At 37.4% G+C, this 25,575-nt stretch overlaps 1 protein-coding gene across 1 annotated transcript in view; it reads right to left on the reverse strand.

The window, feature by feature from the left end:
• The window catches only part of PASD1 (PAS domain containing repressor 1), a 53,271-nt gene extending 30,208 nt beyond the window's left edge, over window positions 1-23,063 (reverse strand). The window contains exons 1-8 of the mRNA XM_032845295.1: window positions 23,032-23,063; window positions 21,630-21,784; window positions 17,233-17,321; window positions 15,054-15,143; window positions 7,681-7,780; window positions 7,137-7,250; window positions 4,739-4,869; window positions 2,257-2,339 (exon numbers count right to left, since the gene is read on the reverse strand). Of these exons, the coding sequence (XP_032701186.1) occupies window positions 2,257-2,339; window positions 4,739-4,869; window positions 7,137-7,250; window positions 7,681-7,780; window positions 15,054-15,143; window positions 17,233-17,321; window positions 21,630-21,784; window positions 23,032-23,063 (794 nt within the window). The remainder of the gene's footprint in view (window positions 1-2,256; window positions 2,340-4,738; window positions 4,870-7,136; window positions 7,251-7,680; window positions 7,781-15,053; window positions 15,144-17,232; window positions 17,322-21,629; window positions 21,785-23,031) is intronic.
• Window positions 23,064-25,575: the final 2,512 nt, after the last annotated feature.

A 25,575-nucleotide genomic window follows, 5' to 3' on the forward strand; every position in this document is an offset into this window, starting at 1 on the left:
CAATATAGTGGATGAGCCTGGTCCACCAACAATCCGTCATGTGAGAGTTGAGGTGGCTGAGAGCAGAGTGGTGACCATGGTGTTGGAGGAGAGGAGAAGGATATGAAAGGGACAGGGAGGCTGGAATTAAACAGAATGTCTTCATCAGACCCATCAGCTCTGTCCTAAGTGTTATTTTTCCATCTTACTGTCTACATGATATATAATCCATTCCATAATTTTTGAAGGAAATTTAGTAATATTTTATTGAAGTATATAACATATAAAACTAGAGTGCATTCATCCACACTGGAGTGATAATTTCTTACATTATTAGAAGCCTCAAGAAAACATTTTATATTCTATATAGATCAGTGGCATAGATGTGGTAGCTGGTTCGCTTTTGCATCAGAATATTTTTCACCCAATTAAACTCTACTTAAAAGTAAAACACAGGTTTCCTCACTCTCTGAACTCTATCTGAATCTTTGCTACAATGATCTGCTGACTGATACAAAATTCATTACCCATGTGGTTTGCTGCTATTGCATCTCAGATATTCTCCTGACAGGAGAGTGTCTTGAATTCACGTTTTTTAAACATGTTATGTTTTATAAATATCCTCTTCCCCAGATTATTCTGTAAAAGGTCTTCTAATAAAGGAGAGAAACTAATGAAGGAAATGCGTGCACTCCGAGAAAAACCAGGAGTGATAACGCACATTGAGAAAGTGGAATGACTATTAGTCTTAGGCTTGGCCAGGCACGTGTCTGTTCCCAACACCTACAAACCACAAATACAATGCTGAATATTCACAAGAAATTGGAGATTCTGAAAAAAAAAAAAAAGGTTTGCTGGTGCAAGTGAGTGTGATCCTGGTATGAGCAGACTTGTCACATTCACCCAATTACAAATGGAGTCCCATGTTAGTGAGAGTTGCAGGACACCAAGCCCATGGAATGCAAACAGACTGCCATGGGGAGCTCTGTTTTCCATCCCACTGCTTTGTGTGTAGCTTCAGACAATGGTTCACAGCCAAACACCTCTGAACTCTCCTGCCAGGAAGAGAAGATTCTCGCCTCATTGCTTAGATCCAGACACAGATGAACATCAGATATTTCCTGTTTAACTCATTTATTCACCAGTTCTTTCTTCCTTACCACCCCCAACCACCAAATAGCACCAGTGACCACCGCCTCCAGCTCCCTCCTCTTACCACCAGACCTCACACAAGCATGTCTTTAATCATAAGAAACATCTTGAAAATTTATCTTGTTTATTTTATTTTGCTAAGTATTATTGGCATGTGGTACACATCTTTAATGTATTATTTTCCCATTTATTTACATATACATATACACTGTGATGCAGAAGGAAAATGTAATCCACTCCCAACACAGGACAGTGTCTAGTATTATGGTTTTCTGCATACAGACATACCTACTAATGAATTTGTCAAGTATTAAATAACTAGATAGTATCACAAACAATTTCTATTTTGTAGAAATCCTTGGTGGATAGTTAAATAGGTATAAGAAGGGGTTTTAGTGGTACCTGCTCAACTGGCATTTTCCTGTGGGTTAGGAATGCGTTTATATTTTTCTCATTCAAAATCATGGAATACTGCCTCCATTCTCTGAAAACTCGGTTAACAAATGTTAAGAAACAGATTATAGGGGCACCTGGGTGGCTCAATGGGTTAAGCCTCTGCCTTCAGCTTGGGTCGTGGTCTCAGGGTCTTGGGATGGAGCCCCGCATCGGGCTCTCTGTTTGGCAGGGAGCCTGCTTCCCCCTCCTCTCTATCTGCCTGCCTTTCTGCCTACTTGTGATCTCTGTCAAATAAATAAATAAAATCTTAAAAAAAAATAAACAGATTATATTCACCAAAAAAGGGACACCTAATAGCAGTTGCCACAATGTGAACCTGCTGTTCCACCATTTAAAAGTATTTCAAGGAAAAGAAGTAATCAAGTACTACTTTTAAATGCATTGTCTTAATTTGAAAGTCAGTAAATATCTGTGTCAGTTAAGCATGCTCTATTGCCTTTAAAAAAAAATAAGAAGCCAATCATCTGTATTTACATTCACCTGGAGAAGTAATATTTATATTAGCTGGACAAAGGAATTCAGCCTAGTAGATTGCTCTTCTGGATTCAATTGCTTGTTTTTTCATTTTAATGGGAAAAATATTTGTAGATACTATTTCTCTCATTTCAGTTTTGTTTAATGAAGGTGTGCCCGAGGTCTCCCTCACTTACTTTAGCATTAGCCTCTCACCTGTGCTCTGGAGATACAGGTTCCTCATCGGAGTCTTCTATCAGCAGAACCTCTTCCTCAGCTTTCTTTACAGAGAAAAGTTCCTGCAGAAAAACTAGCATTTTAGATACTTAAAATGTACTTATATAGTAAAAATACCAACACGTTTGTGTAGCATGTAGTAAATTTGGAAGCAATCTCATAACCAGTATCACAGGTAATCTGCATAGCAATGTGAGAAAGGCACTTGATTTTACAGATGTGAACACTGAGGATTATAGAGATGTAATGATCTGGCCTGAGATGCACAGCTAGTAGATTCAAGATCAAAGTAGATCCATCTCACAGGTGTCCTCAGTTCACTGCTCTATCCACTGCACTGCACAATCACACTGTGAAAAGTCTTCCTTCAAAAAGTCCTCTGTTCTCTCAAGATTTGTTCTCCAAAGTGACCCCCAATATGGATCAAATATCCTAGAAACCCAGAGGAAAATACAATAGATCACAAGTAAGGATCCTTGTTTCATGGGGGGGGGACGAGGGTGAGGGAAGTGTGCCAAATGAGATTTTTTTTCTCAGAGGAGGAAGTAGATTTGGAGGTGACCCCTGAAATGGGATGCCTGCTTCTCTGTGGCAGATATGAGAGCTAAAATCCCAGAAAGCTGCCAGCGATGCATAATGACTGGGGCAATCAGACCGAGCAATTTCCTTCAATTGCTTTTTCTCTCTGCCACTTTTCTCACGGTCTTAAATCTGGAAAAATGATGATATACATCACTGCTATACAACTGAATGTAAAGGGGTCCTTAACGGGTTTCGGAAATGTGGTCAGCTAAAGTTGGCATTCTAAACCAGAGAGGAAAAGTAAAGCAGGTCTTTTGCCCTCTCTCAATCCTGATGATCACAATAATAATGATAATGATGATTATTTACTTTTCCTCTCTGCAAGCTCTTTCCCAAGTGCTTACCATGCATAAGGTGCTGTCTTATTCACTCTTTAAGACAACCCTAAAAGAAGGTTCTAGTCTCACCATTTATAGAAAAAGAAACTGAAGCTGCAAGAAGTAAGTGGCTTGGATGAGGTCCTGCAGCTGGCCTGGATCCAGAGGCCTCCCTCGAAAGGCAGTTGGATGTGCTGTACATCACAGTTCATCATAATGTTAACGTGGCTCTTGATTTGCACCCTCCACTCCCATATTGCCCTATCCAATCCATAGCGTCCCTGAATTGCTCAAGTCAGTTAGTGGCACTTCCATTCACTGAGCTGCTCAGACATAAAAGCTAGGAATCATTTTTCTCTCTTCTCCCACCCACTTTCATCACATCAGCAAGGACTTCATGCCCCGTCTGCCAGTGATAACCCAAATCTGTATACTTCTAATCTGTATAACTTCTAACCCTAACCCTCATCACTCCAATCCTAGCCCAAGCCCCATCTCCCCTTATAGCACCCCTCTTGCCTAGGCTCTTATTACCCCAGATTCCATTTCCCACCCAGCAGCTAGCCTAATCTTTTAAAAACAAAAACAATGAAATCAGATCACATCATCCTGCTTTCCACTGCACTTGAGTAAAACTTAAACTCATGATCATGATTCTCAAAGTTCTCCATAAACTGGCCTCTGTCTACCTCTTATACCTTATTTTCTACTTCTCCTTCCCTCTTTCACCTTCTTCTAGTCACATAATGGTATTTTTTCCTTGGAACCCTCCAAGCTAGTTACTACCTCAGTACTTTTACAACTGCTGAATCCTATACTTGGATTGCCTTCCTTTCTTTGCTGGGTCAACATCATCATTGTGGGTCTCAGTCAGTTCAAAAGACAGGCCGTCAGAGAAAGACCTTCAATGTCCACTGTGTCCAAACTCCCTATTCCCAGTCCTTAGCATATGACTGTTTTATCATCCCCGTGGCACTTTTCAGTATTACTTGCCTATTGTCTATTTCCCCTAATATTACTCCCCGACCTAGCATAGCATAAGACACATCGTAGGTTCTTACTTAATATGTTACTTAGTGAATAAATTCAATGAACTTGAATCTATCCAATGAATTCCAAATACTGATTTTTGTTTTTAGAGACAGAATCTGGGAGTGCTATATTAACACAACACTAAGTGAGTAATGGCGGTGGGCATTGGGGATAGCTGCCTCAAAACTCACCTTGTGACAGAAACCTTCCTTTGTCCACCTCCTAAAATGGTTTCTCTTCATATGTCCCACCCCCAGTCCCCGTATAACTCTTTCATATCACAGCAAAACCACTTGTAAATGACTGATTATGCATCTCTTTTGGGTGTGTTGAGATCTCCACTGACATGCTCACCTTCTGAAACTCAGAAGCTGATATTTCCTCAATCACATATCTTACTTAGCACAACCCCTGCACACATGGCTTTCCTCAGCAACACTGTCCAGGAGCTGAGGGACCAAAGGGGATATGGCCTTTCAAAGGAAGCCCACAAGGCCACAGTAGGGAAGGCACACACACAACATACTCACCCGTAGGATCTGAGCCCTGAAGAGAAAGATGGACCCCACCAGATAAAACCGATCCTCCAGAGGAAGATATGTAGGAGATGACTCAGCATAGGCATGGCTGGGGAAGAAGCTGCTGAAGAGCATCAAAGGTTCTAAGGGAGACAGAGACACACGTGACAATCAAATGGAAAGGCAGACTGGCTACACAAGATGAACGTCTGCCACATCAGTGGGCTATGTGCCAGGCCACTGACAATTTTCAGAATTCTGAGCCTCAGATTTTTCCCACCGTCCTTCTGTACTAGCTACCCTCTTCACCCAGGTCTCCACCAAAACATGAAGTCACTACTGAGAAATAACTGTTGTTGACTTCAAGGTGATATTCAGCCTTGTGTTCTTATTCTGTGGATGGATGTTGTAGTCTCCAAAAGAAATTTAGCTCATTCAGTTTCTTACATTTTTCAGTATGGTTTTCAATATGGTTTCAAAACAATATGGTTTTAAGATTCAACCATGTTGTAGTATGTATATCTACAGCTCATTGCTTTCAAAATTTTCCATATTTTATATCTCCCACTTGTCTATTTCCCTAATGATGCATACCTAGGCTATCTCCAACTCCCTCCTTACCACAAACTACTATATGACATCCATTGTACATGTCCCCTTCGACACAGATCTCTCTGCAAGTTCGCCTCTGGTATATTTCCGTCCAGTGATGGGGATTGCTGAATCATTGGATAATTAACAATTTAAGTTCACCCTGTGTTTCAGGAATGTACCATGAGTTTACATTTTTCTCAATGCTCTATTAGTGTTTTAATTCTTACCTCCTCAGCAATATTTGCTTATTATTCACACTTCCTGATTGCTGTCATTCTGATGGGTGTACAGTGTTATCTCACTGGTTTTTTAAATTTTTCATTCTTTACTTACTAGTGAATTTAAGCATCTTTTTACATATTTGTTGGGCCATTTACCTCTGGTTCAAGCCCTAGATGTTTTAGTGGCCCCAAATTGGTATTTATATTCATTTCTTCACCTGCAGTTCCTGAAACCTTAAAATTTGTAAATTTACATCCCATATCCATGCAACACAGATTTGGGTTTTGATTTCTTATAAATGACACATTTTTTTCCATTCAAATTCTGAGGAAGATGGCAAACTTTTTATTCCTTTAGGCCAGTGGACACAATTTTCTGATCATTCGAAGTCTCTAGGTTTTATGTATTGGTCCTTGAATGACTATTAGAACTGTAGACCCCAGCCAATGGAGCCCACATATGATTTACAGCCCACCTAGGCCACCACCTAGGCCTCCTGTTACCATGAGAGTCTTGTACTTTATCCTGTAATTTCTGGCACCCATGAACTTCCCTTTCTTTAAGCTTGGCTATGCATCAAACTTCTTTGGTTATGTTTTAAAAACGGTTTCCTTGTTTTTATAGAAGGAAAGAGTCATTCTTCTTAGCTCAGTCCACCATGTTACCATGTGGCCCTACCTTGTAAATTTCACTATGAATTGAACTGAATATGTAATATACTTTTTAAGAATATAAGGAATTCAACAAGGATTAGAATTTTATAACATACATTAGATATTTCTGTAAAAAAGTATTCCATTTTCAAAAGATTTTCCCTTATTTCCCTCTCTTTTCTACTTTCCTCAGAGCAATAAAACGGTAATTACAACTCTCATAAGTAAGCTGCTCCATTGTACTGGACAGTATGATATCTTTATGTTTCAAGTCCTCATCATCTCCAAAAACCCCCTTTCCTTTCACTGCACAGTCTCACTGCACTGTTTCACAGTAACATTGCACTCTGCTCAGATTCAAAGAGCCTGAACAATTAACACTAAAGGCCAAAGGATTTTTGGGTACTGATTTAGTAGCAGTGTCTTCTGGCACAAATTTTCTATCTATTCATAACTGCAATAGCAAAAATGAAAGTTACTTTAATGAACAAGGAACTGAGGAATGAAATCATTAAATATAACTAAACATATTTTAAATATAATATCTTGTATTTTCTGATTAGTGTCAGGTAAGTATCTAAGCTATCTATCCCAAATTCTGGTCTCAGAGATAAAGATCAGAGACAGTTACAAGCAAGGTGCTTCGTATTATCAGGTCCATTTTTAAAACAATGAGATCCTTTGGAATAATCACCTTACTCTTTCTTTTTATCAGAGCTTTCCTTTGGTCCTTTTCTTAGTAATACATTAATGTCTGCACCGTTATTGTCTACTCTGCCTTTTTTTTTAAATCATGGGCTTCTTTTTTTAAAAGTCTGATTGCTCATAGGAATATCAGAGAATGTGAAAGAATCAACAGTGGAAGGGTGTTTATGTTAGCAATGATGGGCTAGGTAACCCATTAACTTCATTCAGATCAGATTAAAAACTTAAGTGCTTACCATTTAAAATATCTTGTACTGTTAGGATGAGTTTCGCATATTCATAAGTAGGTCCACTATCATGTTCAACATTTCCTCTCTTTAAATGACAGCAAAAATCAATATGTTTTCCCACTAAGAAAAAAAAACAAATACAAAACAAGTTTACAATTGTACATTAGCATATTTGGCAGGATTATTTCATAGGACTATTGTCTTACTTAGAACACATTTTACAAAAATATTATTTTCTTTCCAGGAACATTAGCACTTGCATAACTATCTGTGCTGTATCCGTAGACTGGAATACCAGCTAGAACATTATTTATATAACACTAATGCAATTATACAAAAGCTGAAATAATCAGGGTTCATGATAAAGAGCAAGATTTAATGGAGGAGAAATTTTTTAATTCTGAAAATATAATTTGTGAAATTACATTAAGTTAATATATAACCAGCAGCTATATTGGCCCTAATGTTTTCATTTTTATTACTCCTCTGAGTGACTGTTACTTGTCTCTTAAAATCTAAGAACTTACAACTGAGAAAAAACAATCTGTACCTGAGTTTGACAAAGGAAGTTTGAGAGCAATCTTTCGGTAGACTTCGTTTTTCTCATGATCAGGCAGAAGACTTAATAACTTTTTACCTATGACCTCATTCTTGAGAAAGAGAGAAAATCCATTTTGTTATATGTGCTACTACTGGTCACTTCCTCTACCTCCTTACCTCCAGTAAGCTTATCATCCACTCCCTCTCAGCCATCTTGCGGTCATACCTATTATAACTCTACATATCTCAGTTCACATTATCCCATTCCATGACCATTACCTCCTACCTCTCCAGTGTATTCATGTAAGTACCCCACATCTTCAACAATTATTCCACACACTGAGACCTCCAGTCCAGTCCATTCCCATCACATTTTCACTGGACATTATCTCTTGCAAATTGTCACATCCCTCCTTACTCAGCTCAGATTCCTTGGTGGATCATTATAATGACTTCCAAGTTCTCTTTCTTTCTGATATATCTGCCTGGGAAAACCCCAACTCTGGTTCATTTCAACTTTTCATCTACCTTATAACTTCACCCAAGCAACTGCATTATCTATGGAGAAAAATCCATAACCATACTGTATGTTATTTTAAGTGGGCACTCAGATCTGCCTGGAAATTGTCTACTCTTCATTGTGACTATGACTTGCCTTTTCCTCCTTCTTCAAACCTCCAACCCTCCCCCATCCTCCTCATATTCAGCTGGGGATCTCATTTCTTATTGTAATTAAAAGCAAAGGGTAAAAGAAACATCAGTATCTTCCTGCTATCAGATCTACCAACCTTTCTGTTTCTGTGGCTAGAAACTTACTTTTTCTCCTATTCCAATGACTAAGCTTCCAATGAAGACTAGTGCACTGCCCCTCATCCTTTCTCAACTAGTCAAGGACATCATTCCAGAAATTTCCCCTTGTTCCCCACAGTGTCAAGCTTTCCCTCTCTACCAGGTCTTTCCCATAGCATGCAAAAAAGCTTTATCAGAGATGCTATAATATCAGTCATCTTAAAAACAAAAACAACACAAAATTTCTAAAATCCAAAACCTTCTTTGACCTTACACTCTCTCCCCCAGCACTTCTCTGGTCTACTTCAGAACAAAAATCTTTGAAAGAAACTATACTTGCTGCCTCTCATTTCTTCAGCTCTCACTCTCCCTTGAAACCACATTAATCACTATTTTTACCTAACCACTCCAACTTTGTCAAGGTCACCAGTGAGCTTCACACTGCCGAATCCAATGGTCAATTCTCAACTCATCTTGCCTGACATCACAGCATTTGATACAACAAATCCCTCCTTCTTCTTGAAACGCTTCATTTACTTGGTTTCCAGGATACCATATAAATACGGATATCCTTCTGCTTCAAAGGTTACACCTTCACAGTTTTCTTTGCTGGAGATTTCTCTGACTACTTGGCATTGGAGTGCCTAGAGCCATGTCACTGGACCTCTTTCATTGTACTGCCTCCCTGGGTGGGCTCTTCCAGTTCTAGCTCATTAAATACCACCTATCTTCCCACCTCTGGCCCAGACTTCTCTCTAAACTCTAGGTATCTTAGATGTCTAATAGGATTTCAATTTTAAGATATCCAAAACACCATACCTGGATCTTTTCCCTCACAAAACATGATCATCCCTTAGTCTTCTGCATTTCAGTAAAAGGCACCACCATTTACCCACATGTTTGTCTTTGACTTGCCTATTTCCTCTTAAACCCCAAACCCAGTCCATCAGCAAACTCTGTTGGTAATACAGTCAAAATACAGGCAGAATCCATCCACTTTTCATCACATGGGCTAAGCCATTATCTCTAGATTGGATTACCACAGACTCAACTGGTCTCCCTACATCTATTTTTGCCACACCCCAGCTCCCACTCTGTTCTTCACAGAGCAGCTACAGTGTTTCATTTAAAACATAAGTCAGGTCAAGTTATTCTTCTACTTAACATTTTCCACCAGCTACCCAAGTTATTCAAAGTAAAAGCCAAAGTACTTGTTCATTTCCAAATACTCCAAATAGGAGCCCTTAAACTTGCTCTTAGGTCAATGTGAAACATTTTTTCCCAAATATTTATAATGACGTTTTCCCTTATTTCAACTCTCTACTCAAAAGTATTTTAAATGGCACCAATTTCCTGACATTTTCTTCCTGTTTTTTTTTTCATAGCATAATCATCACTACCTGACATTATAGTGTATGTTTTTGTGTTTATTATGTCTCCCTCAGTAAAATGTAAATTGCATTAGAACAGAGACCTTGGCTGTCTTACTCACTGTTACATCCTCAACACCTAGAGCATAGCTTGACACACATGAACACTCAATAAATGTTGGTTAAATGAATGAATAATGCTGTACCATGTAGCTGAAACATGGTGACATGTGGATAAATTTAATATTAGGCATTAAGTAATGAGTTTTTAATGTGATAGGAACAAAATAAAAAACAAAGTATTCTTTGTAGCTGAATAATGGTTTTGGGTGACGAACCACAAATTCAAACAATTTTTAACTGATTAATATTAATAATATACAGTCAAAATTCAGAAAAATGTTTTTATGGCCCATTTGTAGAAGCCAGCCTATGAGTTAGCCAATGCTCAAATTAGCAGATGGATCCTGTCTCAATCAAGAAAAAGCATGGCTCAATTCAGGGCAGAAATATTACCTTAATTTAGCAAATAAAACATTATGAAATTAACAGGCAATAAATTTTGACAATGAAAGTCACCCAATAAGAAATTTACTTCCCAGAATAGAGATATTTTTCATTAAACCTAACTTTTTCAGTAAAAATTCCTTCATTGGTTTAGTTATAAAATAAACTTTAGGAACCAAATTAAGTTACCTCTGGTCAGTGGAGACCACTCATTCATTCGTTTGTCTAACACATGATTAACAACTGCTCTATGCCTGACACTGTGCTAGGTATATTCACACGAACTAGCTCACATAATGCCCTGTGAGAGGAAGAATTATCCCCTATTTTGTTTAAGAGGAAATTAAGGCTTGTCCAATTAATGAGACATCAGAAGTTCAGAGATAATACTCATACCCAAGTCCACCCAACTAATTCTATATCCATTGTTCCTCCACTACACCATAGCTTCCTCAAGTCCAATTGATATCAGGAGCAGCTGACTTGCTACTGGGCCAGTTTCTACCCTGTGAACATTCTACAGGAAGTAATTTATCAATTTCTTTTTTTACTGAGTACTTACATGGGTTAAAATGATGATCCTGACATGAATTCTAATTTTAATGAATACACAGTTCAGTAAGGCAGATGAGACAGACAGAAAACGATGATGCTAACTATACAATAAAACCATAACAAGAGGTACAAAGTGCCATGGCTCACCAGTTCTTTCGTTAGTAGAATAAAGGACAGCACTGTCACATAAAAGAATTCAAAGTGAGCAGTCTTTTGATAGTGTACATTCCCTTGGACGGAAATACTGGCAATTAGTTTCTTATTAATTAACCACATTCTTTGAGGAATGTGATAGTGACAATTAATGCCCTATAATCGACCACCAACTAAAAAAGTGAATGTAACAATCATTCTAGTGGTCCTGCTCCATAGTTAAAGGGCAGAAATCTGAAAACATTATCAACACCATGTTATTTTTGTAAATCTTTGGCATTTGCTCTTCTTACTACACAAGGTAGAAAGATCAAGGTACTCAAAGCTTAATGAAGCAAGGATAAATACCAGTGAAAAGTTAAGGAGGTTTCTCAAAAGCCAAGTGTGCAAATACCCATTAGTTGTCCCATGAATATTTGTATGGTGAGCCTCAATTATGTCAAAAAAAAGTAAAAGAATTTATTCCACTTCATGACATTTACTGAAAATCCAGGCAAGAAATATCTTTTTGTTGGCAGAGACATTCACATTAAACATGCATTAGAAAACTGTTCAACTGTATAGGGCACAGGGAAGGAGAAGAGCCTCTGCACGAAATTCAGATTGCATTTTGAATCAAACAAGACTCATCACTGATAATTCTCTACTATACTGTAAGCTCTGCAGGGAGAACAGAGCAAAACTCATCACAATTATCATGAACTAACCATATACCTATATTCAAAACCTGATAAAGTTTCTTAAAAACTCAATGCTGAGAAACTTTTTCCATGAGGAAATGTGTGTTTGAAAAGTTTCATTTGTTTAAAAATTGTAAAAGAACAACTACATGTAAATTCACAGTTTTAATTTTTTTTGGGGGGGGGGAGTGATGAAGTAAGGTGAGTAGGAAGGCAGGCTGCTTGGAAGTACTAGTACTACAAGTGACTGCATGTTTTTCCAAAGGAAAACACTGTCAAGGAAAATTAATGATTGGAAAAATACGATGGCAGATTTCAGATATAAATTTAATACCATGATGATGATAATAAGCCATCATTTTGGTCATAATTGTGTGTGTTACAAAGCCATACCTTGGACTCCTCACATCTTTTTGTCGCACCCCCATCGAATCCATCAGCAAAACTTATTTTACCTACAAAACACTGATGCCTTCAACATCCAACCATGTAATTGCCTGGACTGTTGTAATAGCTTTCCAAATGGACTCTCTACCTTTCATGCCTGCTCCCATAGCCTACTCTCTCTTTTTTTTTTAAGTTCCAGTAGAGTTAACATACAGGGTCATACTAGTTTCAGGTGTATGATATAGTGATTCACCACTTCCATACAACACCTGTGCTCCTCACAACAAGAGCACTCTTTAATTCCCATCACCCTTTTCATACACCCATCCCCACCTCCCCTCTGGTAACCATCAGTTTGTTCTCTTTAGTTAAGTGTCTGTTTCTTGCTTTGTCTCTCTCTCTCTTTTTTTTTCCCCTTTGCTCATATGTGGGATTTAATAAACAATACAAACAACCCATTACGTATTCTTAACATAAGAGCCAGAGTGATGCCCCAAAAATTTCAGATAATTTCCCTCATCTGCTCCAACCCCCACAATGGCTTTCTCCCATCTCAGAAGAAAAGGCACAGTCATTACAATGACCCTAAATAAGGGATCTTTGTTATTGCTCTGTTCTCATCACCTCCTAGTATTTTTCCTTTTGCTCACAGTGCTGCAGTCACAATGGCCCCTCTACTGTAATTTTCCACATCAAGCACATTTGTGCTTTAGTGCTTCCTGACTTGCTTTTGCTTCTGCCTGGAACACACTTGCTCCGGTTATCTGCATGACTCACATACTGCATTCAGGCTTCTGTTTAAACGTCACCTGATAAGGCAGGTCTTTACTAACCCCATATTTGTAACAGCCCACCTCCAGTCACTCTCTAGGTAGTATTTCTTTCCACATTTACAGATGAGAAACTAAAGTCCATGTAGCTAGTGAGTGACTGAGCCAAATTTTAATCTCCAGATTATCTGACTTCAAAGACAAAGTTCTTTCCATCCACCATGCTATCAGTTTAGAGTTGCCCAAGAGACAGAGGTATCTTGATATTTAATGAAACTGTCGATTCCTAGAGCCAGGAAAATACTCTAGAAATGGTTTTGTCTCTACATTAATATAAGATGAGTGACTTAAAAAATGAAATTTTTAATCAAAGCCTGGAAAAAGATTGTGTGTTGTTACAAATTAAGAAGACTTAGGATTTAATGAGGGAAGGTGTGAAATTATGCCTCAGCTAGTGTTTTTCAGCAAGGCTATATAACTTCATTCTCATCTAATGTTTATGTACAGACTTAATAGTCATAGCTTTATTTTTAAGTATACCCATTTCAGGTAATCAACTCCATGGTTTAAGATTAGTCATTCCACCCCATATCCCAGACCCCTCTACCTTAGGGTGAGGCCCTGTGTGTGTATTACCTAAAATGCTGAAAGGTAAAAGATTCTCTTGAGTGGAAACTTTGAACCAAACTACATGAAGAAACAAGGATAATACAACTAAGACCATCACTGTGCAAAACACTCATTTAATAGGAAAAATTTACCAGTCTCACTCAATGACCAATTTGGTTTAAGTAATATCTAATACGAGAATTTGGGAAGCTTTCTGGTCTTCACTATAATGAAACTTAACCTGTCATATATCATACTCATACATTCTTTCTTTTAATATAGATTTAATAAGACCATCCTTCTTCTATAAGTCCAATTCAATGAAAATCTCTAGCATTTGTATTTTATTCAGCTCTTTTGGCATCCTACAAATATAAGCTGAATTTGAAAATGTAAAATGTTTTCTAAAAAAAAGGAAAAAGAATGAGAACTAAAGTTATGTATCATACTATCTGTAAATAAAGAGAAAAGAGTAGAAACAAAACAAACTTCTATGATTCTAGCCACGTCAAGGAACATGCTGGCTGGAATAGCATAACTGGTTGAATAAACTTCTAATCCTCCACTTCTAACTTAACTAAAGAATAATGCAACAAAACTATTAATTTACATGTTTCAAACTAAAGTACTATATAGATCTCTGGGTCAAGGTTTGTCAAGTTCTTTAGACACCTCTGTGGAATGAGGAATATACAATGAAAGCAACAATCCAAATATGACTGACAAAACTAGCCAGATGACAGAGATTTCAGGAGTGGAGGAGGATGTATTCTAGATATCTTCTCTTCACACATATACATTAATGGAATAGGAAGGAATGTAGTAGTTTCATATTTAAGTGGCATATTTGTTAGATGTGCACCCTGAAGGTCCAGAAATTTTTTTTGGAAATCACATATTCTAAGTCAATGGTCCTATGAAGAGAGAGAAAGCTTTCCTGAAGAGGGGTATAGTGACCGAGTGACCTTTTTGGACACCATAGACCATAACTACAACTCATGGGTAGATGTCTCCAGCTAAACTATGTCATCACTTCTATATTTTTTTTAAATAAGATTATAATTTGTTCTCCAATATAAAGAAAAAAAGCAAGTCATATCTGGGAATGGATGCCATGAGCCAGCATGAACAAATCATGACATTCATTGTTTAATCAGTATATAGTGGACTTTAAAGAATTGTACAGAATCAAACACATCCATCACAGTGAGGGCTGCCTTGCAAAGCAGTCACCTTGGCAGCTATCCACTGATTCTGAGGAGACTGCCATTTCAAAAAGCACATTCTTCTTTGGAGATTACCTTCAGGGCAGTTTAGAAACCACACACACACACACACACACACACACACACACACACACACACACAGTATTGAATTATCACATATTAGAATTTTTTTATTATGGATTTAAAACTGAAACAAATGAAGATGACAATAAAACAGGTGCACGTTTTGACAACACTGAGAGAACATCTTTGATGACTTGTATGCTTCTGAAAACAAATGATGAACCTCTAAATAATAAACCAGAATGATCCTTTCCCCCAAACTGGAAAAACTTACTGGTAAATGGCCAAGGAGACAAGTGATGTTTTCAGCGACAAAAATTATCACTCCATCTGTGCTCAGTATTATCATAAAGCCATCTAATGACTAATGAAGAGAGAATAATAATGTAATTAAATAGTGGAACAATAATAAAATGATAGTTTTATTTCAAAATGCATAAATAATTACAATAGCACACTGAAAATGTATTGTGGTCCTTAAATATCAATAAAGCAGGCACAGACTTAATTAAAATTCCATTATTCTGCCTCCTACACAGAATCTACTTAACCTTAAGCATGAGATGTTTATCAAATGATGTGTCACTTAGACAAACAAATTTTAATGTATACCCAATTAACACAAAACTCTCCAACATAAGCTATGAAGATTCATTTCCGTATGTAGGTTGTTTCACATTTAATTCAAAATTAATTTAAAAAATGCTAAGAATATTTTGCAGGGCATTTTTATTTGTGAATAGTTTAGTCATCTACTTATAAATATGGATATTGCCATTATTTTCCTGCTATATAATGGATTTGATATCCAAACAAATACCTCCTGGTAGAGAACACATAAATGATGAATAAAGTATATAAAAACTTATATTTCAAAAAGAGACCAAGTTTATTGTAAAGTAAAACAAACAATCTGGTAACAGAAATGACTACAACATGGGATTTTAAAGGCAGGGGGATACTAGAGCCTGTATTTGCCTTGGAAATATCTGCACAACGCTGATGGCATAGAGTTTGGGGGAGAGAAAGCAAACCCAGGCTACACAAGGTGGGAAGTGAAATCAGAGACTTCTGCATAAAACCAAGCTTCCCAAAGGGTAACAACACTCTCAGCAGGCTGAGATCTTATCCATCCAAGAAAGATAGTGAATGCACATGTATGCCTCAGTTTTGGCTCTGGCTAGAGAGGGAAAACTAAAACTAGTCTCTTCTGAGAATTGTTAAACAGAAACCCACACTCACAGAGATTTGGAGCTGGAATTCACGAACTACCTGTGTAGACTTGCACAGCCCAAGCCCATTATTCAGTTTAAGGTGTTCCTGAACCCAGACATCTAGTAAAACGAAACTGAAATCATCTCTAGAGAATCATTCTAAAACCAGGGCTCAAATAATTCTTGTGGATAAAGTTCCAAATAACATGAGTTTATAATAAGATATTAATAACAGAGGAAGAAATGAAACATCATGAACAAGGGGCAGTACAAATAATAAAATGCAGAATCAGATTCAAGAACAGTAGATAATGGAATTATTGAAAATAGAATATAAAATAAATTTGCTTAAATGCCTTAAATAAATAACAAATTTGAAAATATGATGAAGGAACAAAAGACTCAAAACTGACAGGCAGATGTGAAAAATAAACAAAATGTCTAGAAACAATATTATCATCAAAAATAAAAATTCATTGTGCTAGAACATAGCTGGAAAGAAAACAGCTGAAGAAATGACTCAGACCACAACAGAGAGAGAGACAGGGATGGAAAATATGGAAAACTGAATGACATGGAGAAGGGAATGAGGAAGTCCCTAGACATTTTACACCTATCCACTTTATTCTCACAACCCAGCAAAAGAAAATTTTTAATACCCATTTTACAGAGAAAGAGATCAAGGCTCAGAGGCAATAACTCTCTCAAGGATACAGAGCAAGTAAATGACAAAGACATGATTCATAACCATATCTGTCTGTCTCAAAAGACCATGGTCATTCAGGCTTTAGTTTGTGGCTTTTGAACTCAGTGAAGCTAACCAGTTTCCTTGGAGATAGAAACCATAAACACATCAGGTCCTGGAGGGGAAAAGGTAACACTTGAAGGTGTTTTTTAGAGGCTCACAATCTATGTTGAGGGATCTACCAGATATTACTTAATTTGCCCCTAACAAAGACTTATTCGTATTTGTTGTCACTCAAGATGAGTTTTTCAAAAATCAGTTGGCATAAGCAGCATCTGGAGAGCCTGCTAGAAATGCAGGCTCCTAGCCCTACCAGAATTGAGATTCTGACTCAGACAATTTAAGGTGGGTCCCAGGAATCTGGAATTTTACCAAGCTCTCTGGGTAATCCTGATATGCATGGTCTCTTAGCACACTGTGAAAAACACTGTTCTTTATCTTCTATTGAACGCATTCTAGCATATGAGGTAATCCAAGAACAAATCCCCTCTTACTTGTAGTGTCTTACACTTGAAGTCTTCATAGCTATGAAATGATGGAATCCAATTAGATTGCTCTCTGGAGGTTTCTGGATTGACTTTGCCTTTTTAGAAAAACAAAGAAAGGATAGAAAACTGTCACATTAAAATGATTAGCTATGGGTATTAGATTTTTCAAAGTTATAATTAATTTTATAGAAAAGACTCTCATGAGAAAATGCTGAGTGCTAATGAAGGAGCTGATGTGGACTAACTAATTGCTTATAAATGATCATAAACAGAGAAGTGTTTCAAATTGAAAAAGACCTTGAAGATCATCCAACTCAATTTCCACTGTACACACCTCTCCAAAAACTGATTTTCAACCTGTAGTTCTTTTCTTTTCTTGACTTCTTTACGTCTTCTGCATTCCACCAAAACCAGTAATCATAATATGTCAGAGAAAGTACACACTGTGTTAAGGGCTCTAAGCAGATCAAGATACCTAACTAGAATATCTTTAAGCCCTATCTCATATCTCTTCAAAGTTGTTAACAAAGTTCTATCTCTCGTCCATCTTTCTTCATTCTTCAAGTTCTTCTGGTTTTCCCAATGAGCACTGTTTCTGCTACTGTACTCACTCAGAACCTTTGCTATCAACATCTCCCCCATTACCTCCTCTAATCCCACCTACTCCACTAACTGCACTAACACAGGGATTTCCCTGACATAGCCCTCCAATCTCCAGTTATTTTAATGCATGTCAATAACTTAGTTTCTGCTCCTCACAAAACAGAGACCCATGGCATACAACTTTGATCCCTTTAAAAAATGTTCTGTCCCCTGACAAGGATAATTCCAAGAGTAGAGCTTGTTTTTTCAGTGGGTATAAGTCTCAGATCCTTTCCTATCAGTAGATTTGGATAAGAAGGAGGCCAAGCATGAGCAGAAAAGTTTCAGAACCCTCACTAAAGAGGGAATGAAAAGCGGGTGTGTAACTGCCTGGGAAATGATAGAATATAAAAATAAACCACACCAACTGCACAAATGCTTCAAGGTCAGTGTTTCTGACCACTGTTCCAGCCTGGAAACTCAATTCTGGCTACAGCTCCTTGAGCTCAGGAAATAACCCATGACACTCCCCCACAGCTGATTTGCTGAAGTATTTCCCCACTGACTTTCAACTCTACCTAGTGATTTTCATCCCCTACACTCCCTCCAAAGAAATAGATAAGACTAAAGAGAGTCTACACATTTCCAAGAAAATAAGACCAATGTATTTTATCAATCAACCATAAAGAGCTTTTTATATTACTATTATCCACAAATTTATTCTTGTTTGGCTTATAGGATGGGGACCATATCCAATTCTTCACTAAAACCCCAGTATCTAGCATAATACTTAACTCATAATAGGGACTTGGTAATTCCTATTAAACTAAATGTCATTAATTCATTTATTTAACTTTTTTTAAAATTTATTTGAGAGAGAGAGAGAGAGAGAGAGCACAAATGGAGGAACAGAGGGAGAGGGAGAAAGAAACTCAAGTAAACACTGCACTGAGCATGGAGCCTGACACAGGGCTTGATCTCATGACCCTGAGATCTACAATCTGAGCCAAAACCAGAAGATGGATGCTTAACCAGCTGCACAACACAGGTGCCCCATTATTTAACTAATATTTACTGAGCTCCAACTATGTATATGCTATTCTGTTCTAGAGACTCAGTTTATAGTATGAACAAGACAAGAAACATGACTATCCTTTTGTATCTTACAGAATGGAGGGTGTAGGTAGGTAATGAACACATGGACAAAAATGACAGGAAGACAGTCACAGGAAAACCTGGGAGCAAAGCATCTTGAGCAGAGGAAGCAGTAAGTACAAAGCAAAGCAGAAAATAATTTGGCCTGTTTAAATTACAAACAAGAGGCCAGAGTGGCTATAATAGGGTGACCAAGGGATAGAGTAGTAGGAAATGAAATCTGAAAGACAGGCAGGGCCAGATCATGTAGGTTATATGTTAATGAGTTAGCATTATTCTAAGTGGAATATGAGATACTTTTAAGCAGAAGAGTGATATGTGTTTTGGGGGGAGGTGTGTAGGGAAAGAGAGAGAGAGAACCTTAAGCAGGCTCCATACCCAGTGCAGAGCTGGATCTCACAACCCTGAGATCATGATCTGAACCAAAATCAAGAGTCAGACACTTAACCAACTGAGCCACCCAGGTGCCTTTCGAATGACATGTTTTTTAAAAGATCACTATGGGGGCACACTATGGGTGGCTCCATCAGTTAAGCATCTGCCTTGGGCTCAGATCATGATCCCAGGGTCCTGGGATCCAGTCCCTCATCGGGCTCCCTGCTCAGCAGAGAGCCTGTTTCTCCCTCTACCTCTGCCTGCCACTCCCCCTGCTTGTGCTATCCCTCCCTCTCACTCTGTCAAATAAATAAATAAAATCTTTAAAAAAAAATAAAACAGCCAACCAACTGGGTGGCTCAGTTGGTTAAGCAACTGCCTTCAACTTAGGTCATGATCCTGGAGTCCTAGGATGGAGTCCCATACTGGACTCCCTACTCAGCAGGGAGTCTGCTTCTCCCTCTGACCCTCCCCTCTCTCATACTCTCTCTCTTATTCTCTGTCTCTCTCTCAAATAAATAAACAAAATCTTTCAAAAAATAAATAAAGAATAAAATAAAAAATAAAAGACCGCTATGGCTGCTTGTGCAAAATAGATCAAATTGGGGAGAAAGAATGAAAGAAGAATATACCTAGGAGGCATCTACAAAAGTAACAGATGCTGGTGGCCTGGTTTCAGTTGGTATACCAAAGTTATAGAAATGGGGAGAAGCATATGGATTTGAGATATATTTTAGAGGCAAAACCAAAAGGGCTTGCTATGAACTGGATGAGGAGGTGAAAGAAATGGAGAACACAAGGATAATTTATATATTTTTAGCCTGGGCAACTGGAAGAATGACTGGTGGTATCAGTTACTGGAATAAGAAAAACTAGGTGGGGGGTGGGGGTGACAGGAATGGAGTGGAGAGGGACCAAGAGTTCCTTTATTGCCATGTTAATTTTTCTATTAGATATCCAAGAGGAGAAGTCACATAGGAAACTCTTGCTGATTTAATAATGAGTACAATTCTCAAGTATGGAGCTCATGTAGGTCAGGGCCAAAGATGGACTTAACAAGCAGGGGTCACTGACATCCAGGTAGCACATCAAGTTAAGAGACTGGATGAGATCACCCAGGAAATGAGTGTATCTAGAGAAGAAAAAAGGTCCAACGACTGAGCTTTGGGGCACATCAGTGTCCAGAGATTGAAATGGAAAGTGGAAAGGTAGAAATTAAGGGAAAAAAGCAAAGGAGCAGCCAATGAGCTAAGAGAGAAACCAGGTGAGTGTGTTATTCTGGAATCCAAGAGAAAAATACTTCAAGGAAAAAGGAGTGGTCACCCGTCCAATGTTTTTAAAAGGCCAAGAAAGATGTGGAGAGTTAAGGACCAAATAATTCAGCGATGTGGAGGTCACTGTTATTCCTTACAGAACACATACCACTCTCCTGCTTTAAACTATCTCATGTTCCACTTAGAAAAATGCCGAATACTTGACATACTGGAGCAACGAGCAGTGTGACCTCAGTGAAGTGGAATGAGGAAAGAATGAGGGATGAGGATGTGGGGACAGGATCTTTACAGGCCTTTCAAGAAGTTGTGCTGTGAAGAGGCCACAGAGTAATAGAAGTATCATGGGGTCAAGAAAATATTTTTTTAAGTAACAGATTTTTACAGCATGATTATATGCATATGGGTATAACCTGTTCAGATGTTTTGAATTAAGCCTACTTAAGTATTATAGGTACTATTTTACACCCTCAGGGCCATGTTTCTCTTTGCAACATTTACCATATGCCTCAAGCGCCTAGGATAAAGAAATCTGCATTATTATTACCTAGTATTCTCCTTTTTTAAAAGATTTCATTTATTTATTTGAAAGAGAATAAGAGAGAGAGAGAGCAAGAGAGCGGGGAGGGTCGGAGGGAGAAGCAGACTTCCTGCTAAGCAGGAAGCCCAGTACAGGACTTGATCCCAGGATTCCAGGATCACAACCTGAGTCAAAGGCAGTTGCTTAACCAACTGAGCCACCCGGGCTCCCTAACCACTATTGTTCTATTAATTCTCATTTCCTTCTTCCACTTTTGCATGAACCTTAACAATATTTTCAGCATTGACTATAAACAAACTTTGAATAGAGAGAAACTAAGTGTTTGTGCATTAGGAGGTGCTTCAGGAAATCCTCTATTCATTAATCCTTCCCAAAGATGTTTGAAGTAAAGAGAGAGACCCAGCTGTCCCACCCACAACCAATTTTCCATATGGCTAATCAAAAACCTGTAAGGATGGGTTGGGGTGCCCAGATCAAACCTTCCTTCTCCGGTGAAGCAGCAGTAGTCCCCTGTGATATTTTAGATCTGTCTCCTTTTACAGGGTAACCATGAGCTTGAAGCATGGCACGCAGTTCCGTGAAGAAGGCATTGAACCGGTCCTTCTTTTTATTTTCAGTTACATCAGGTACATCCCTAAGTGACAAAAAACAATCAGTGTTGTTAACAGTAAGGGTAGGTCTAGAAATTCAGATGATGAAACAATGGATGGAGAAGAAATAAGAACAGAGAAAGGGAGTTGGTAATGTCAAACTTTGAGCAAAAACCCAGACCCTTGATCTATCACAGACAAAAATAACTGTCAATATTAAAATGAGGCAATGAAAAAAGAATAAGGAAATGAAAGCCAATCTCATCTCCCTTAGACTGTGAGGTCCTCGAGGGTAGGGACCAAATCTGTTTCAGTATCTTCCATAGCAAAACCCAGTACAGTGTCTAGCACAGTAACTGAAGAATTATATAAAATAAATTAAATCTAGATGAACTTGAATTAAATGGTGGATATTTGTTCCACCATATATTCTTACCTGCTTTTACAAGAGTACTTCTGATTTAAGAAAATTCTTTCTAAATTATATATAATTACTCAAGAGGCTCTTGCAAAGCCATTGCTTCATCTGAAAGAGAAGGCTGGGCAATAAAATGCTAATTGAGAGCTTTTTTTTTCTTTTTTTTACCTTTGAAAAACAGATCATACTAAAAAATGTGGACAAAAACTTTTCCATCAGTACACTAGAATTTATTTTTTAACTAACATTTTTTAAATTTAGATTTAATAACCAACATATAGTACATCACTAGTTTCAGATGTAGAGTTAATAATCCATCAGTTGCGTATAACACCTGGTGCATATCATATCATATGTGCTCTTTAAGGCCCATCAGCCAGTTACCCCATCCCCCCCACCCACCTCCCCTTCAGCAACCCTCAGTTTATTTCCCAGAGTTAAGGGCTTCTCATAGTTTCTCTCCCTCTCTGATTGCTTCCCATTCAGGAATTTACTTTAGATGCTAGAATTGGAAAAAGAAGGTAATTTATCTATTCAAACATACATGAATTTAAGCTCTAGGCAAACCATGGCCCCAAAACAGGCTTCTAACCCTATCAGGGAGTGTAAAGCACTTATTTAGTGTCAGCTCCGGGCAGCCACTGTGTAAGTCATGGAAGACACAGTTTGATGAGGGAGGCTGTCATGTACATAGTCAATGCACTAAGTTTTATAACTGAGTTGGAACTAGGAGTTATCGAAAACCCACTGGAGAGACCAAATTTCCCTGAGTCAGGCTTCCCAAAGGAAGCAGGATTTTACAAGATGTGAAACAGAAACAAAAGACAGGGGAGAGGGCTTTGACAGAAATATCAGTCAGTTATGAATTCATACCTCTTCTCTTTTTCTCTCTCAGCTTCATCCATTATTCAGTGATGTAACAAGGAATTCTGAAATCAAAGTAGGACAATATTTTACTAAGAAATCAGTCTATGATGAATCACAATAAAGCAATAAAACTAATCAAAATTCTCAATTGCATAGCACCTTTCCCTTAAGGAATGCCTACTTCTTTTAAAGATAGAATTTCATTAAGTACCAATAACCCTCTCATAAGTTATGTAGATGTTGAAGACTTGTTTTGTTGTCTGATCCCCAATGAATGTTAGTCACAGTAGCATTACAAATGAATACATTTGAAAAAGTTACAAAAACACTATGAAGTTACACAACTTAATCCCAAAGTATCTGTAGGTTTAACTCCATGCCCTTAAAATTCCTTTAACTTCCACTAACTTGAAGAACACTTAATGAAACAAAGACAGACGTGGGTTAAAAGCTTCATATCTATACACAATACCACACCACAATAGAAAAAATATGCATTTATTGCTGCTATCACAGAAATCCTTATATATATATATATATGCCTTTTATAAGGCATATAAAAAATGGCCTTAAAATCACCAGAGTCCTCTGCTTTGAATTGTATAATGAGACTCACACATCACCTCAGGGTCAAAGCCTAACCTAATCTAAATAAAAGAGTCCTAAAGCATTCACAGACTGACACTTCTAAATGTTTAAATAATATGTATATCATATTTCATGCAAATTATTCCAGAAAACATAGAAGTCACTCACCCAACTCATTTTATAATCCTAGTATATTCTTTATACCAAACCAGATAAAGGAAGCATCAAAAGGGAAAATTTTATAAGCCAATTTTACTTATGATCCAGATGCAAAATCCAAAGTAAAATTATCAAACCCAAACCAAGAGAGTATTTAAAAATTGGGGCTAATTCTATAAATACTAAGATAATTTCACATTTAAAAAATATAATTCAATATATCAGACAAAAAGAAAAAAAGAATGTGATCATCTCAGTAAATGCTGAAAATGCATTTGATATCATTCAAAACACATGTATAATTTTTTAAAAAATATTTTAACAGACTAGGTAGATAAAGCAGCTTCCTTAACCTGATAGAGGGAAACAACCAAAAGCATACAAAGACCATACTTAAACATTTAATATATAGTACTAAAGGTACTAACCAATGCACTTAGATAAGAAAAAGAAATAAAATCAATAACTCTTGGAAAGGAAAAATAAAAATCCTCATTCATGAATACTGATTATCTACACAGAAAATCCAAAAGATCTGCAATTTACTAAAATAATAAAATACTTCAGCAAGATTGCTATATACCAGATTACTATATAAAAGTTAATTTTGTTCCTTTATACCAGAAATTAGAAAATATTTTTTTGAAGATACAATGGAAAGAGAAATTTATAGGGACTACTGCTTATGGCCATGGAATAGCCCTCTTGCTATGAACAACTATGAGATTAAACAAATTAGAGGAAATACCTATTTGGAAACATTGGACAGCAGGCAGCACGTGCCTGTGATCCCTGAGATAAGAGCAAAAATGAGATGAACCCTAGAATAATCCCACTCTCTACCCAAAGGTACTTTCAAACCATGGTTCAAGAAGCAGAATCCCAAGAAGAGTACAGGGATCTCCCTGAGATTAGGAGACAGAAATAAGAGTTCAAGAAAGCCAAGGTGGCTGGAACTTGTGGAGCAGAATACCAGAAAGAAAAAAGCTATGGCAAAACAAATAAACCCCAGAAATCTGAATAGAGTCCCTTGAACTTTTGGGTGAATACTTAACCTGTGCCTGTGCAAGATGACACTCTACAAAACCAAGCAAGAAACACCTACCAGGGAAAGAACAAATCCAGTAAATTCAAAACTAAACGATCACAGCTTATGTATGGCTGGAAGACAGATCTGAGCTTCATCCAGCAAAGTGAAGAAAAAAGACTGAGAAAATGCACAGAGCCTGTGGGATAAAATCAGGCAATCTAAAATATATGTAACTGGATTCTCAGAAAGAGGAGGCAAAATAACTTGAAAAATGGTCAAATTTTCTATACTGAATGAAAAATATAAACTCATATATTCAAGCAGCTCAATGAATCCAAGAAAATAAACACAACAGAAAACTCACTAAGGCATATAATAAACACACTGCTGAAAACCAATTATAAAAAGAAAATCTTAAAAGCAAATAGAAATAAAAAACACTTTTAATACAAGAGAAAAAAGAATGACCTCTGTCTGACTTCTTATCAAACAACACAAGCCAAAAGAAAATGAAACATCTTTAAAGTGCTGGATGGGAGTGGTTAGAATCAAACTAGAATTCTATATCCAACTAAAATATACCCTTCAAAGAAGCTGAGAGTAAAGACACCTTCAGGTGAACAAAATCTGAAAGAAGGCAAGGCCAATACCTAGCACTACCAGAAATGTTACAGGGACTATTTCAGGTAAAAGGAAAAGAATACCAGATGGAAACTCAGATTTACATAAAGACATGAAAAGCACTGGCAATAATATATATGTAGATAAATATA

The sequence above is a fragment of the Lontra canadensis genome, unplaced genomic scaffold (assembly GCF_010015895.1).
Source record: "Lontra canadensis isolate GAN:19392208 unplaced genomic scaffold, GSC_riverotter_1.0 scaffold161, whole genome shotgun sequence".
Lineage (NCBI taxonomy): Eukaryota > Metazoa > Chordata > Mammalia > Carnivora > Mustelidae > Lontra > Lontra canadensis.